This window comes from Eucalyptus grandis, chromosome 6 (genome assembly GCF_016545825.1).
Source record: "Eucalyptus grandis isolate ANBG69807.140 chromosome 6, ASM1654582v1, whole genome shotgun sequence".
Lineage (NCBI taxonomy): Eukaryota > Viridiplantae > Streptophyta > Magnoliopsida > Myrtales > Myrtaceae > Eucalyptus > Eucalyptus grandis.
The window spans coordinates 48,778,008-48,792,723 of record NC_052617.1 but is presented as its reverse complement, the minus strand read 5'-3'; the positions used below and the strand labels follow the sequence as shown (position 1 = coordinate 48,792,723).

The window sequence follows — 14,716 nt, the reverse complement described above, 5'->3', positions numbered from 1 at the left end:
CTATCTTAAAAAACTAACCGGGAACACTGGGCCCTAAAAAGAATAGAACGCCAGACTAAACCGTACGAACTGGTCCCAACCTTTTTGTTGAACTGGTCCAAATCAGGGAAGGGTGGACTCTTTCCAAACGTGCGGATGGAGGAAGTAACCACCTTTGCAAACTACGAGTTGACTGAGTCTAAGGACAGGCGCTCAGATTCCGGAATTTTGTTATATTTCACGAGAAATTTCGATATTTCATGATTCTGTTTTGGCTTTCATTGCTTTTGCTCATGCCTAACGCATCCCATTGCATTTAAAATCGAACAAAAAAAAAAAATTATTACTAGAAATAATTTGACAATGAGAAATATAAGTCCTTTTCATCTAGATAAAATGCTGCGTGAGTGTAGGCAACGGACAAATTGTCATGTTGACAGTGGCTCGCGTGCTTCGTGATTGTAAATGGATAGTAAATGGATATTTCTTTTCTGCCGAGGAAGAGAACATTTCTGACAATGTGGAAAAGGAAAAAGTAAAAAAAAAAGGTTTTTTTGTGGGTTCAAATATGTTGACAGGTAGATACGTCAGCGGTCCACTCGCTACGTCCAATCATTTTGAGTATGGGAGTTGTGAACATGATCACATTTGGTTGGATGCTTTTCAAATTGAATTTTCAGACAGCCCCTTCATTATCGATCGAATCCGAACGGTTTCTATTCGGCTTCTCTCCGATCACCATCTCCTAGCCTGGTAAATCTGGCAATGAACCGGTAGTAAGACAATCTTTTGCGGGTTGCTTCTGGTTTGGATAAATTATCACTTCGTGTCGAAGGAAGAAGTGACCGAAGAGGGACCAAGAGAGCCCCCAAAGACGATGAGAGGCTACGTGATCGCCGGGTTCCTCATCTTGCTGCCCATTGTGCTCGACGTAGTCAACGAGTTCCAGAGAGACTTGGGCGGATGCGATTGCCGTTTCCGGCGCTTTGAGTATTGCTGGGGCTTTGAGTTCCTTTGCCTGGTAACTGGTAAACCTGGTGAGCACCCTTCTCATGCCAACGCCGAAGCTCCGGTGTATGGTGGCCTAATCTATTCATAAACGGTGTTAAGATCCCTCACGTTCTTCAAATTTAGCTAAAAGATCTAAAAATGATCCTAACTCCTAGGTTTCGCGAGGAAACGAGTGGTAAGGGAAGCAAATAGGGTAAATGTTGAAGTGAAGCAGGACAGGGGAGTGTGGCTATGGTTTGGGGAGACCGCAGTGCCGTCGTCGTCTTGCTCATTTTTCATTATAAATGACGAGGACTCTTCAAGCACGACAACTACGCCGACAAATATTTCACCCGGCCGGACGTCCAGAGGGATCATCACAAATTTCGATAAGGGTCAGCTTCTGGGCCGTGGGTCATTTGGATCGGTCTACGAAGGAATAGCTGAGTAAGTGGGAAATGCTCTTCGGGCCTCATGCTGCCCCAATTTTGTTGTGTTAGCACAACTCCTGAACCAGTTGATAGGTCTTTACTTTATGCAGCTCTAAGATTATGTTCCGAATTTCCTGTATAATTCATGTCAGCTGAATGGAAATTAGGAGTCGCTTGGATATCGAGCGAAGTGCACGACTCGGCTGTCTCACCACTTTATCAATTTTGGCGAATAGCCCAGTCTAAGATCATCATGCGGAAGTTTCGGTTTGCCAAAGGCATTGTTGAACCATTTGCTCTGTCCTGGAATACTATCGACTTTCTTTCTGTTTTTCGTTTCTTTTGTGATGGTGGTGAGTTGCTATTAGCAAGCCAAAGGAGAAACTTTTTGCAGTTACATCAATGTGCTGGAGTCATAGGTGAAGGCTTGTCCATTAAGGTTCACGAACTGGAAGATCACTGAAAAAAGATGCATTTGACTTATATCATAAATGCATATGACTCTTCTTCTTATGTAGGACTCCAACATTAAAGAAAGCCTTTACTTGTCAATCTTTTTGCTGGTGTCATGGAAAGTCATATACTTTACTTGGCATTATTATTGCTGCAGTTCCTACAGCTGCAGCATTATCTTATGCCCCTTCACTAGGAGAGTTTATTATACCGGAAATACTTGATTTTCTCGGTACATTATGCACTCATCAAATTCTAATCCATACATTAAAAAAAAGAAAAAAATTATAATCCATACATTAAAATCTTCTCATCGGTGTCCTTCTTCCTCTCTCTTCCGCTGCAGTGATGGATTCTTTATTGCTATAAAGGAAGTCTCATTACTCGATCAAGGAGATAGAGGAAGGCAAATTATCTTGTATTTGGAGCAGGTGATTATCATTTCTGCTTGCTTCATCTGAACATCCGTGTAATTCCGATAGGCTGGAAATGTCACAGCTGTAATTTGTACCAGTATTTGCTCGATTACATCCAGTGCTTGCTTTTCAGGAGATTGCTCTTCTAAGTCAGTTTGAACATGAGAACATAGTCCGTTTTCTCGGCACAGCAAAGGTAAAACTTTCTTCCTTATTATGCCATTGACGCACCTTTTAGCAAGTGACTCTTCGTGTTCTCACAAATCAACACATGATGGACAGGATGATTCCAATCTCTATATTTTTCTCGAGCTCATGACAAAAGGCTCCCTTGCTAATCTCTATCAAACATATCATTTCAGAGATTCTCAAGTTTCTTCGTACACAAGACAGATCTTAAATGGTCTAAAGTATCTTCATGATCGCAATGTGGTCCACAGGTGAGACATACCGTATGAATTTTTCCTTCATAAGCTCCTTTGATGTTACCATGCCCTAATTCCTTTAGTGCTATTAGTGCCGGATACCTGATTTTGGGTGCTCTTAGTGGCCCCCATTGGTATTTTATATCTGCATTACCAATGTCCTACCACCGCCTTTTTCTGTCGCCGTACGACATCTGCGTTCCTTGTGCAAACATTGGTTTTCCTGCTCCAACATGAACTTTTTTATTTTCTTATGTGTCTTACTCGAAGAAAATTCTTTTTACAGTGTTTCTATGGTGTGTAATACGTAGTGTAATTCATATTGGCTGTATCTTCAGGGGAAAGGTCTAAGAAAAACTCAATTCGATCTTCATAGTTTTTCTCTAGATAATCTTCTATCACAGTTTGTTATTGCACCATAAGTGCCTTTTGGCTAGAAAAAAAGGGAGAATTACTAAAAAAGTCCTAAATATATTGCAATTGTACCAATTCAGTCATAAATTTTTTTTTTGCTCAATTTAGTCCTAAACTTTTTACAATTGTATTAGTTTAGTCCATCACGCCAAAATTGGCCGGTCAACACGACATGGCGGCGGCCGTGCGGCGAAAGCCGACATGGCATTTTAAATTAAAAAAATCGAATTTTTAAATATTTTTTTAATTTTTAATTCTTTTTTTTTTCCCACATTCTCCTTCCTATGGCCGATGAGGTTAGCCTCGCCGGCCAATGGCGAGGCTCGTCCTTGCCGGCCACTAGCGAAGGCGAGCCTCGCCCAACGACAACAAAGCTGTCGTTGCTAGATTTGGCGAGGCTCGGTCTCGCCCGGCCATGGCGAGGTCGAGCCTCTCGTCCTTGGGCGAGCCACACCGGCCATTGGCGAGGTCGACCCTCGCCTTGGATCTAGCGAGGCTCGGCCCCCACCCGGCCATGGTGAGGGTTGACCTCACCGGTGCCGGCGAGCTCGACTCTCATCATGGTTGGGCGGGGCCTTGCCGGCCAGAGGAAGGAGAAGGTGAAAAAAATAAGTATAAAAGAATAAAAAAAATTCAAAAAATTCAAAAATATTTTAAAATTCGAAATAAATAAAAATATATATTTAAAAATTGCTATTTCAACCTTCGCCAGACAACCAATGTTCACATCAGCGCCGGCCGACCAATTTTGACTGGATAGACTAAATTGATACAATTATAAAAAGGTTCAAAACTAAATTGGTCAAAAAAAGTTTATGACTGAATTGGCACAATTGCAATAGGTTTAGGACTTTTTTAGTAATTCTCCCGGCTAGAAAAGTATCTAGGGGGTGCTGGTGCAGTAAAATATACTTCCGCTTAGTTATTACCTAATATCTCATGCACTGATTTTACTTCTCTTTCCGGTTTTGGATTGATCTCTGCTTTTTGCTAATATGATGGAGCATTTGGTTAATGACTCATTGTTCGCATAAGCTGCATAATCCGGATCACTCGACTCTGAAATGATACCGAATCATTGGGAAGTTTTTTTTATCTTACAGTGCCAAATACTTGGAAGATTTGGAGTTTTGTGTGGCAGTACTATATGTTTCCCTTAAACTTTGTCTTTTTTATTTTGCTTTCATTTATTAATTTGCCCTAGTATTATTTCGTGTCTTCTACTCTCTTCTCTCTTGCTTTTGTAGTTGTCCAATCATTGATGAGTCAGGTTCACTTTTAATGGTCATCTGTTGCCATTCCTTATTGTACATAATTATATCACCTGTTTTGTCGCCTCATTTTATTCATTCTTGTGCATAAGGGATATCAAATGTGCAAACATTTTGGTACATGCAAATGGAACTGTGAAACTTGCAGATTTTGGATTAGCTAAGGTAATTATTGCTTTATTTGTATGTGACAACACTCGTTACCATAGATGTCGAGTCGGCTAACACCACTGGGCAATCCTCTTCTCCTGCCTCAGGCAACCACATTAAATGATGTCAAATCTTGCAAGGGCACGGCATTCTGGATGGCACCGGAGGTTGTCTTTCATCCTTTCCTTTTTTGGTCGCTTGAGTTTTTGAGTTGGCGTCGGATTAAATTATTCTATACAAATGATGGTTGGGGGCCCATATGTAGGAGGTTGATGTGATCATCACATTCCATCAGATCCAAAGATAAATAGGACAAATCCAGGTGTGGAACTGGATGAAAAATTAGATGGTGGACGGGCTGGACATGTCTGGGCAGGATATTTCCTATTTGGGCATACATTGAAATTCCTTTCTGGCCTCAGCATCCAACTTTGCAGCACTCCATATAATATCATATCCAGTCCCTCATAAGTCAACCAAAGGCAGATTTGAACTCTAGTTGACCTACTGATACTTTACTTGAATACATTAAGGTCTAGGTTATCAGGTTATTGAGTTCCTGATTCCTTGAAAATTTGGTTTTTCAATTTGTTCAGGCTTTTGTTTTTTACTGTAAGCATACAGCCGATCGTGTTACTTGATATTTCTCGGCTGTTTTATTAAAACAAAATGATGTAGAGTGATACTCAACCATTGGTTGGTTTTGCCACAGAAATTGAATTGCCCCTAAACCATGATCAGAACTCGCAAGCTTTATATCTTCGAGAGTTCAATATCAGCTGAATATGAGTTATGCTGGTAGTTCTCATAGATTTTCTCATTGATGCAAACCACAAAAGTTTTGTCTACGATAACAAGTTACATCTCAAAGGATTTGTTCATGTCAAGAATAGGCTTGTTTATTCTTTTTTGACTAATCTAGAGCCCCCCCTCCCATAAAGAAAAAGAGAACAAAAAACACGAGGTCCTACTGATCTCACTTCTTGTCCTCAGAGATGGCAGATCACTATGACCATGCTTGTAATGTGATGAAAGGGATAGAGAATTGTTTGCTTCTCCTTCATTTTCTTCATCTTTCTTTTCCTTCATTTTTTTTAGCATAGGGCAATCTATGTTATTCATCTTATTTCTGAACATACAGTTTTTCTTCACTTTGGTGGGGGTTGTTATCGATTAGGAGAATAATCATATGCCTTGTTTTCCTTCTACAGCCCTTAGTTAGGATGATTTGAAGGTTTTGGTTGGGCTTCAATGGGAAGGAGTCCCTCATAGCATAATCTTGGACATCATCTTGCATATCTAGTTTTGACGTTTCTTCTTGTTACCATCTCAGGGGAATTGTCATGATAGTCTCCTTAGATAGTTGGGTGGTGTGTACGTTCTAGTCTTTTCCTTTTCAATTTGCTGGTTGCCCCTATCGGTCTTGGCTTAGGTGAGACCACTTTATATCCCGAGCTTAATGGGCTTTGTCAGAGGGTGAAGGAGGAAAACATATCCATGTATACGTTTTGTCGACAGTCATCGCCAATGTGGAGATTGAAGAAGCTACATACATCCTATAATCGATGTGTTTGTAGTGAATCACATCACATCTATGATGAAATAAGATGAATTGAGTCGGTATATGAGACAAATGGGTTGTGAAGTACGTAGAGGAGTTAGGAATGGCAGTTGCTCAGATCTAGAAAGGATTGGAACTGTCGGATATAGAAAATGTGATTATATTTCTTATTTCAAATTATATTGTGAGTGCTCAAAGGAAGTAATTTTTAGGTAATTTGAACTCCGAGCAATCCCTTCTTGAAAATAAGTGAGCGCAGAAGAAATAAGTCATAATCTAGTCTACAACTTATTTTTACAGGCAAATCATGGAGCCTTCATCTCTGTTTAACTTTGCAACAATTTTTTATTATGCTGTTAGTACACCCTGCAATCGCTTCTCTCTAAGAACGAAAAAAGTATCTAGTGTAACGTACGACTGTGCAAACTCTCCTAAGCCTCAATGCCATTGGCATGGCTATTGAAAGTGTGCTTCTTGGTGGAGTGGCCCCAAAGGAGGCCTTTTATAATTTAGGCAACAAGTTACTGGGCATGGAAAGGAATGTGATAGGATGGTATCCTCATAAGTGTTCTCTTTGCTATCGTCATGATCAACAAATGCAAACAAATGTGACAAGCGGATGTCTCCCCCAACTCAAATTGTTGCATTCAAAGACAGTAATAAAGGTGGAATGGATTTTCATTCTTGCAAGTTTTCTGACCACCAGAGGGGGTGCTATGAGCGAAATCTTTTTAAATCTGTGATGCACGCTGTATCATGGTGTTCAGACTGTTAAAAAGACCTCGATGTTATCTGAATTTTAGTAGTCCGCATGTCTTATCAGGTAACCAGGATGGGAGTTGTCCGTCTTGCAAAACTTGATTAGGAGTTAGATCTTGGGCAGTGTTAATTTACAATTGATAATGGATGATGTTCAACCCTTTGTCTGGTGTTCGTGGCAGATTTTCATTCTCCATCTTGTTGTTACTATAATGACTCTTCTTCTTCTTAATCTGTTATTATTATTACTGCTGCTGCTACTTTTCCTTCTTCAGTGCTATATTTTCCACTAGCAGATGCTTAAAACTTCAAATTAGTCAAATGCTTCATATGTAATCATTGTCTGTCTCTTTCTTTTTGGACATCGAGTCATTCGGTCAAAGAAATTTCCTACTTATCTGATACGCATTACATTGAAAAGATAGTATACAAACCTATGGTTAATTCAGGTGGTAAATGCCAAAGACCGTGGCTATGGGCTTGCAGCTGATATATGGAGCCTTGGGTGCACTGTCTTGGAGATGCTGACCAGTCGGGTCCCATATTTTCCTTTGGAATGGGTATGTTCCTCAAACCTTCTAGCCATGTCTCGTCCAATTCTCTTGTCTCAAAAAAAAAAAAAAAAAAAAAAAAAAACTTTCCGACCATCTCTCTGGTGAGGCGGCTTTTCTACTTGGATAAGTGAGAGTTTTTCGATAATGTGGAATAACACGATGCCTTGTCTGCATTGCTTTTGCTTTATAGTGTACTCTCTTTACTTCTTTTTTTTTTGGTAGAAAACGGAATCATTCAAAATCGTTATGTGCTCAAACCTAGTATCCCTCAAACTGAATTTACATTTATTTAGTAGAAAGCAAAAGATTATGTCCGACTGTTTAGCTGACTGACCCAGGCAGATGCAAGCATTGTTTCGGATCGGAAGGGGCGAGCCACCACCAGTACCAGATTCTTTATCGATAGATGCAAGGGATTTTATCTTGCAATGTATACGAGTTGAACCTGAAGACCGGCCCACCGCCGCTCAGCTCTTAGATCATCCATTTGTGAAGGGACCAGTTGCCACATTGTTGGGCTCGGTGTCTCCTTGTCGCCATCTCAGTGGATGACTGACCGCTAAAACCACACCGAATTCATCTTGCTTGTTCATAGCTGTCAACTTCTCACAGTCTTGCGGCAGATCTGGCTGTGGAGCTGAGACTTATAGAAAGCATGCATTTGGTCCCCATAATCAGGTTAAGAAAATTAAGCCTTGTAAAGATGATTCAGTTTGATGCCTAGGGTAAAACTGAAGATCGCAAGGGGAGACAGATGGATATATATCTTTGAGGATGGTCCCCATAATCAGGTTAAGAAAATTAGTTTGTTCTAACTAATTACTAGTATTCGGATGGTATATTTTTAGATACAACTCTCAGAAATTACTGCTTGACAAATCTTATGAGCCATGCTGTTCTGCTGTATTTGTTGACTGAATTCGAAAGTCTTGGTAGTAAATTATGATTTTTGAGCAGTGAATGCGCATAAAAAAAACAAGTTTTAGAGAACGTTGCCTAAAGTCTTAACTGATAATTAATCCGTGAGGAGACATCTACCCCGATTTGAGATGATTCTTTTTCATTTTGCTTTGTTGATGCTGGATTTCTGTCAACGCCTTATACCATATCCCTTCGAAGCTGATATTCATATGCATTTTGGAAACCAGTCCTCTCTGACGAAAACATTCATTTGAGAAATATATAGCTGCCAGGCCATCACCATCAGGAAATAAAGGACCAAAATTCCTAAAAATGGGCCCCAAAAAAGAAAAAGAAAAAAAACAGCTATCTTGCATTTAAATAGCAAGATAGAATTTGGTTAATTATTTTGATACTCTCAATCCCAATACACATGGAAAGACATGCATCATATGAGAATCATGAAGATTGCTTCAGAACATTGACGAAATCAGGGCAGACACTACCTTCAGCCAATATATATCTAGCAATTTTGTATTGTCAATATGAGAACTTTTTTCCTAATATTTATAAGCAATGGCGTATTTAACGCAACCTTCTTTAATCGGCAGGCATTTTGCCAACAAACATAACGAGGTCAAGGCAATATTCTCATCAAGGAGTAGAAGGACAAATAAAATAAGTCTTCATTTCTTTCATGAAAAATGTTACATTTTAGATAATATATATCAAGAAAATGTTAATATTTTTTGTTATTTAGTTGAAATCTAAAAAGAACAAAAAAATATTTTTCATAAGGAAAATGATTTTCCAAAATACACATACAATATTTGAGCATTGGTCCACCGAGGTTGAGGTCGGGAAGTCAATGCCCATTCTTGAGTACCCGACAAGTAATCCCTAGTCCTTTGAGGTGAGCCCCAAGGATGCTAGTGCCGAAGCCCAAAACCCCAGTTCTCGTGCTCAAATCTCCCGCGCCCAAGCTCAAGGCCATCGAGACCAAGGCTTAGAATCCTTGTGCCCATACCTTAATCCTCTAGGCTAGGCTTGGGACTCTAGTGCCTATTTTCGAGCCCTCAACGGCTTTGATCCATAGAGGTCAAGTTTAGGACCACAATACTTGTGCCCTGGGTCCATCAAGACTCAAGCACGAGCATTCGAGACTCAAACACGAGCATTGGGGTATCAAGCCTGGGCGTTGAGGACTCAAGCATGGGCACGGGATCTAGGGCCTGACCTCGATGGACCTAAGCTAACAGGGGCTTGGAATACAACTGAAAAAGTAGATAAAATTGGAATACTTTATGTGAGTATCAAATGAACTTACTTTATATATAAGATGATCCATAAAAAAATAGATGTATGCACATAGATACCAGTGAATTTTATGGGGAAATTATCTAAAAAAAATTTAAATTTATTGCATGACAGCCAATTTAATCATAATCTTTCAATTGTATCAATTTAGTTCTAAACAATTTGATAACTTGCCAATTTATTTCTAAACTTTTCAATTATATCAATTTTGCCAAAAATTGCTAACGTAGTGATCTAGTAAGTGCCAATTGTTTTACATGGCATGACCAACGTTGACGAATAAAATTTTTGCAATTTTTTTATACTCTAATTTTTTTTCTTTTTCCTTTTTTTTTTCTCGATAGTAGTCATTAAGGGCGAGGGCGAGGGTGGCCCTTGCCAAAAGGCCAACGACCTCCGTCGGCATTGATAAAGCCCAATGATGAATGTGCACGAACTAATTGCAAGGGCTAGAATGAGAGGTTTTCTTTAGGTCTTCCATGACGCAAACTTTGAGGGATTCTCAAGAAAGGAAAGTTCGTCCTGCGAATACCCTTCTTTTGCAGCAATGAGGGAAAAAAGAAGAAGAAAATCCATTGCACCCAAATTCATGGTTCTAATTTGATTTATTTTAGTCAAAAGACAAAAATATGAACATTTTTACGAAATGCTAAAGAAACTAAATAAATCAAATCCAAACCCGATTAGACTATTTTCGACCTAATCCAATCCCGATCTAAACTGACCCACCCATATGATAACTCACCCATGGGAGGGGGCGTTGAAATATTATGCATGACCTATTTGCGAGATTTATATATTCTTTAGATATTAGGCCTCTCTTCATTTATCAACTCAAGTTTTTGGGTTAGGCATTCGAAAACGATGAATAAGATGGCATCTATCAAGTCTATTAATTTGTTTATGATGATTGCTTTATTCCATATGCTTTTGGACCCCCCAGCTTTCATATTTCCAATGGCCACGATCGACAGTGGAAAACGTTCCCAAACTGTAAATCACTCGATGGACAGTTACTTTAATATGATTTTCTTCATAATCTTTGGCTTTGGAGAACTTCTGCAAATGAGGTGGTCACTTCACGGACCGGCCTCGATGGCTTGATGTCTTTAGGGTTTCAATGGCCTAAATCGGGCAGAATTCATATTCTTGGAAAAGTTTTAGCCCATGAATAAATCAATCTCCTTACTTTCGCCATGTCTCACGGGTGTGGAAATAATTGGACGAGCTGCCCAATCATCATGGAGAGGAGGCAATAAGCCTTTCCAGGAACCTGCTTATTTCAGATTTTTTATTGATGATTTTAAATAAAAAATCCAAGTCATTTCAAACTTGACTTGGATGTCAATTCAGTTTATGTGATGGACTGATTGCGATTGATAAAGTATAAGTCATGAATTTATATCATATCATATTAAATTAAGGGGATTTCGAAAAGGAGAAAAAAAAAAACTACTTTTGCCTACATGTATTGCTAAACAACTTTGCTTCAATTGATATATATTATTTATATATCTCGAAAGAAGGTAAAAGAAGTAAATGAAACGTAAACATGCATTCCAAATAAGTTGTAATTTTTATATTGTTATTATTAATGTTTAAATTTGATGAATATCAAGTGAAATTCATTTCAAGTGATAAAATATATCAATTCTCGATGTCACTGTCCCACCTTTATTAACCAAGACTTATAAGTCTTCACCTCCCTTCTCCTTTCTCTTTTTTTCTTTCTTCTTGCTTTTTTTTTTGTGGCTAAATTTATATATCGATTCTTAATGCCACTATCCCACCCTTATTGACCAAGACTTATGAGTCTTCCTTTCCTTCCCTCCTTCCTCCTCCTCCTCCTCCTCCCTTTTTACCGACTTTGGACGTCAATTACAGCACCACTTCCCTTTCCCCAAACGTTCAAAAGGTGGCATCCATTTCCAGCACTGTTCACGGAGCTTCCTCGGGGCAAATTCTCTAGGAGAACACACTCCGATATGGTAAGAATTGCCGTTCGTCTCTAGACGCGTTTCTGTTCCTCTCCAGATCTTAGTTATTCAAGCTTGTAATATAGTTGACGCTCGAATTTTCGTTTCAAACTCCCTTGCTCTCAACATGCGAATTCCTTTACTCAGCTCACATTATGCAGAGATGACGAGTGGTGCTTTTTAAGCTCGTGCATGCAATTTTCAGTCCGAATTTTGGTTTCTCATGGCCTCATTGTGTATTCCAATGCGTGATTTAATCGTGATTGAATAGCTAATTGAGCTTGAAATATCGATTGGGATATTTAGTTATGAGCGTCGATTCACTTTTTAAAAAGAAGAAATCTCTTTAATTATTTATTATGCTTGGTCTAATGTTTGGCTTTGAGAAGCTTCTACTAGTGAGGTGGTCACTCTAAGAGGGACTGTGTCGAGCCGCGAGAGGTTCCGCTCTTTGACTCGAAAGAGCTAAGGACATGGTCATTCTACGGGGCCGTGATCAACGAGTTCGTCGCGGCGCTGCTCTATCTCTACGTCACAATAGCCACCATCATCGGCTATGTGGCGTTGGGCTTGAACACCACTGACCCGTGCGATTGGGTTGGGGTCCTCGGAATCGCGTGGTCTTTTGGCGGCATGATCTTTCTTCTGGTTTATTGCACAGCCGGCATATCTGGTGAGCACCCTTTCAAACACTGCGCTTATTAAAAAGCTACAATCGAACTTCCAATATTCAAAAGTCGCGGCCAAAATTAGAGATCCAATCACTCGAATAAGGCCAGGCATTGTCTTTGCATCTGATTTTTTTTTTTTTTTGGTTTGTCCGGGGTTGTTGTTGGAGTCAACACCTAATATAACAATATAATAATGAAAGTCCATTATGCATGGAGTGCACGTAAACTGCCAAAGAAAAGTGTGCTGCAGCGCAACACTTAAACCGCCAAAGAAGAAATTTCCTGAAGAAACTACAAGCATCAAAAGGAATGGGCACACATTATAATAATATTAAAGTAGTTACTGGAGCCTTCAAGGAGCAAGAAGCAAAGTTCAACTTGCTAGTACTTGGACGTGAAGGAAAAGAAGACAGCCCACAATTGTTGACTCTTAGCCAAGAAGAAAAGTTCGGGCGGTGGAGTCCAGGCGGTGGAAGATGCTTATAAATAAGCTTGGGAGTGCAAACGTGAAAAATAGGCCACACGAGATGAAGAGAGATTAAGAGAGAGAGTCTCTTCAGAGAGAAACCAAGGTGTGAGCCTCAGGAGGCAGTGCAGCCTCAGATGTCTAAGACCATCCAAAAGTAATGTAAGATGTCAAGATAAGTCTGCAGTAACGGACAATTTCTATAAACAACATTTGAAATAATTAAGATATGCAAGTGATTATTAGGCACGAAATAAATGGTTTTTTTTTTTTTTTTTTGTAATTTTCCCCATTAAATATTGTGTGCAGGCTTATTTTTGACACTCGAATCTTGCCGGCGAGTTGAAGTCCAAAAAAATTAAATCGAGAGGAAAATTCACCAGTAAATTTGGAAATTTGATCCTTAAGTAGAGAGTATCTGTCACCTCGTCGTCCTAGAAAATTCCTTCTGTACTCATGAACTGGGGACATTATAAGTTTCAAGGCATCAGGCCTGGTGGTCAGAAATTTTCACGAATGGAAGGATCGAGAGCCGGTCAACTCCAACTATTCAGTTTGACTTTCACGGCGAGGCCCGATACGATATCTCGGCCCAAAATGAGCTCATTAAATCTAGTTTCGGAGCCCGTTTAGCTCCCGACCGCCAAACTGAATTATAAGAGGATCGAGACGAGAGCTTGGGCCCACGAGGCTCGGCTCGACCTGGTCAGACTTTTTCAGCTCGAGCCCAGCCCATCTCAGCTGCAAAACCAGGGCCTCCTTTTATTTCTTTTTTTTTACAAACTTCCAGAAATCTTTGGCTCTCTCTCTCTCTCTTCTCTAACAAAACTTTGTGTTTGTTTTTGCCTTTTGGCACTAACAAACTCAAACACCTCCTGTCAAAAAAATAAATAAGTACGTTAAAAGTCCTAAAACTTATTACGAAAGTGCAATTGAGTCAAACTTTCAAAAAAGTGTAATTAAGTCTTAAAACTTATCATAGAAGTGCAATGGGCCTATATGCAATATTTTAGGACTCATTGCACTTCCACTACAAGTTTTAGGATTCGATTATACTTTCGCGATAGGTTTTACGATTCAGTTATACTTTCGTGATAAATTTTAGGATTTGATTGTACTTTCGTTACAAGTTTTAGAACTTGATTACATTTTTTTTAAATTTATGACTCATTGTACTTTCATAATAAATTTTAGAATTGGATTGCACTTGTTGAGAGTATTAGAACTCATTGTACTTTGTGATAAGTTTTAGAATAGGATTGCATTTTTAGAAAGTTTTAAAATTTAATTGCACCTCCATAACAAGTTTTAGGACTTGGTTACATTTTTTAAAACTTTCAAGATTCAATCGTACCTTGGTGACAAATTTTAAAATTTTCAACACACTTATCCCATAAAAAAAGGGACAAGGCTATGTTTGGCTCAACTTTGGAAATGGGATCTGGCAAACTGCTAATGCTGAACACATAAAGCCCTTTGGGAAAATGCGAGTTCACTTGATTAAGTAGCGTTTGGCAAAGAAATTTTTAACAAAGGGCTTTGGCTGCATTTTTTTTTTTCTATGTTTTTTGATTAAGAAGGTTCTTTCGATTTTTAAAAAGTCATCAACGAGCGGGACATGATATTACAGTGCTTGATGTTCAACAAAATAATCAGATGCAAAACATTGGAGGAAGAAAAGTCAAAAGCTCGAATCAAACTCATCAGTACCATGCAGATTCTAGTTTTGAGCCTCCAATTCCAAACGAGGCATCGACCCTACCCTGTGATATCGTCAAAGGAATAGAACACTAAACCGAACCTAAGGAACCGGTCCCGAATCTTTTTGTCGAACCGGTCTAAATCGGGGAGGGGTTGGAATCTTTGCAAACGCAAGGCATGACGGCGCAGTGCTGGGAGACGTGGTCACTCTCTTCGCAATCACGAGTCATCATCCTAGCTTCTGAAAAGGAGCCAACTTCTGGAACTACTGAGCTTTCTCCT

The 14,716-nt window shown here is 39.4% G+C and overlaps 1 protein-coding gene across 2 annotated transcripts; it reads left to right on the top strand.

Annotated features, from left to right (window-relative positions):
• The first annotated feature begins 593 nt into the window (after positions 1–593).
• On the top strand, positions 594–8,309 carry LOC104452174 (mitogen-activated protein kinase kinase kinase 1). 2 transcript variants are annotated; one of them, XM_010066684.3, is made up of 9 exons: positions 594–1,016; positions 1,146–1,416; positions 2,200–2,284; positions 2,403–2,465; positions 2,552–2,709; positions 4,472–4,544; positions 4,637–4,696; positions 7,299–7,409; positions 7,746–8,309. In XM_010066684.3, the coding sequence occupies exons 1-9, from the start codon at positions 857–859 to the stop codon at positions 7,953–7,955; spliced, it is 1,191 nt and encodes a 396-aa protein (XP_010064986.1). In that variant the 5' UTR covers positions 594–856; the 3' UTR covers positions 7,956–8,309. The 2 variants fall into 2 exon arrangements, with proteins under 2 accessions (XP_010064986.1, XP_018731980.1); XM_018876435.2 differs by having other exon boundaries at positions 7,742–8,309.
• The last annotated feature ends 6,407 nt before the right edge of the window (positions 8,310–14,716 follow it).

Bases quoted from the DNA above. Each gene is read 5' to 3' on its own strand.
- LOC104452174 (XM_010066684.3), top strand. From the start codon at position 857: ATGAGAGGCTACGTGATCGCCGGGTTCCTCATCTTGCTGCCCATTGTG. The intron at 2,710-4,471 runs GTGAGACATACC...CTTGTGCATAAG, and splicing joins GATCGCAATGTGGTCCACAG to GGATATCAAATGTGCAAACA. The intron at 7,410-7,745 runs GTATGTTCCTCA...TGACCCAGGCAG, and splicing joins CATATTTTCCTTTGGAATGG to ATGCAAGCATTGTTTCGGAT.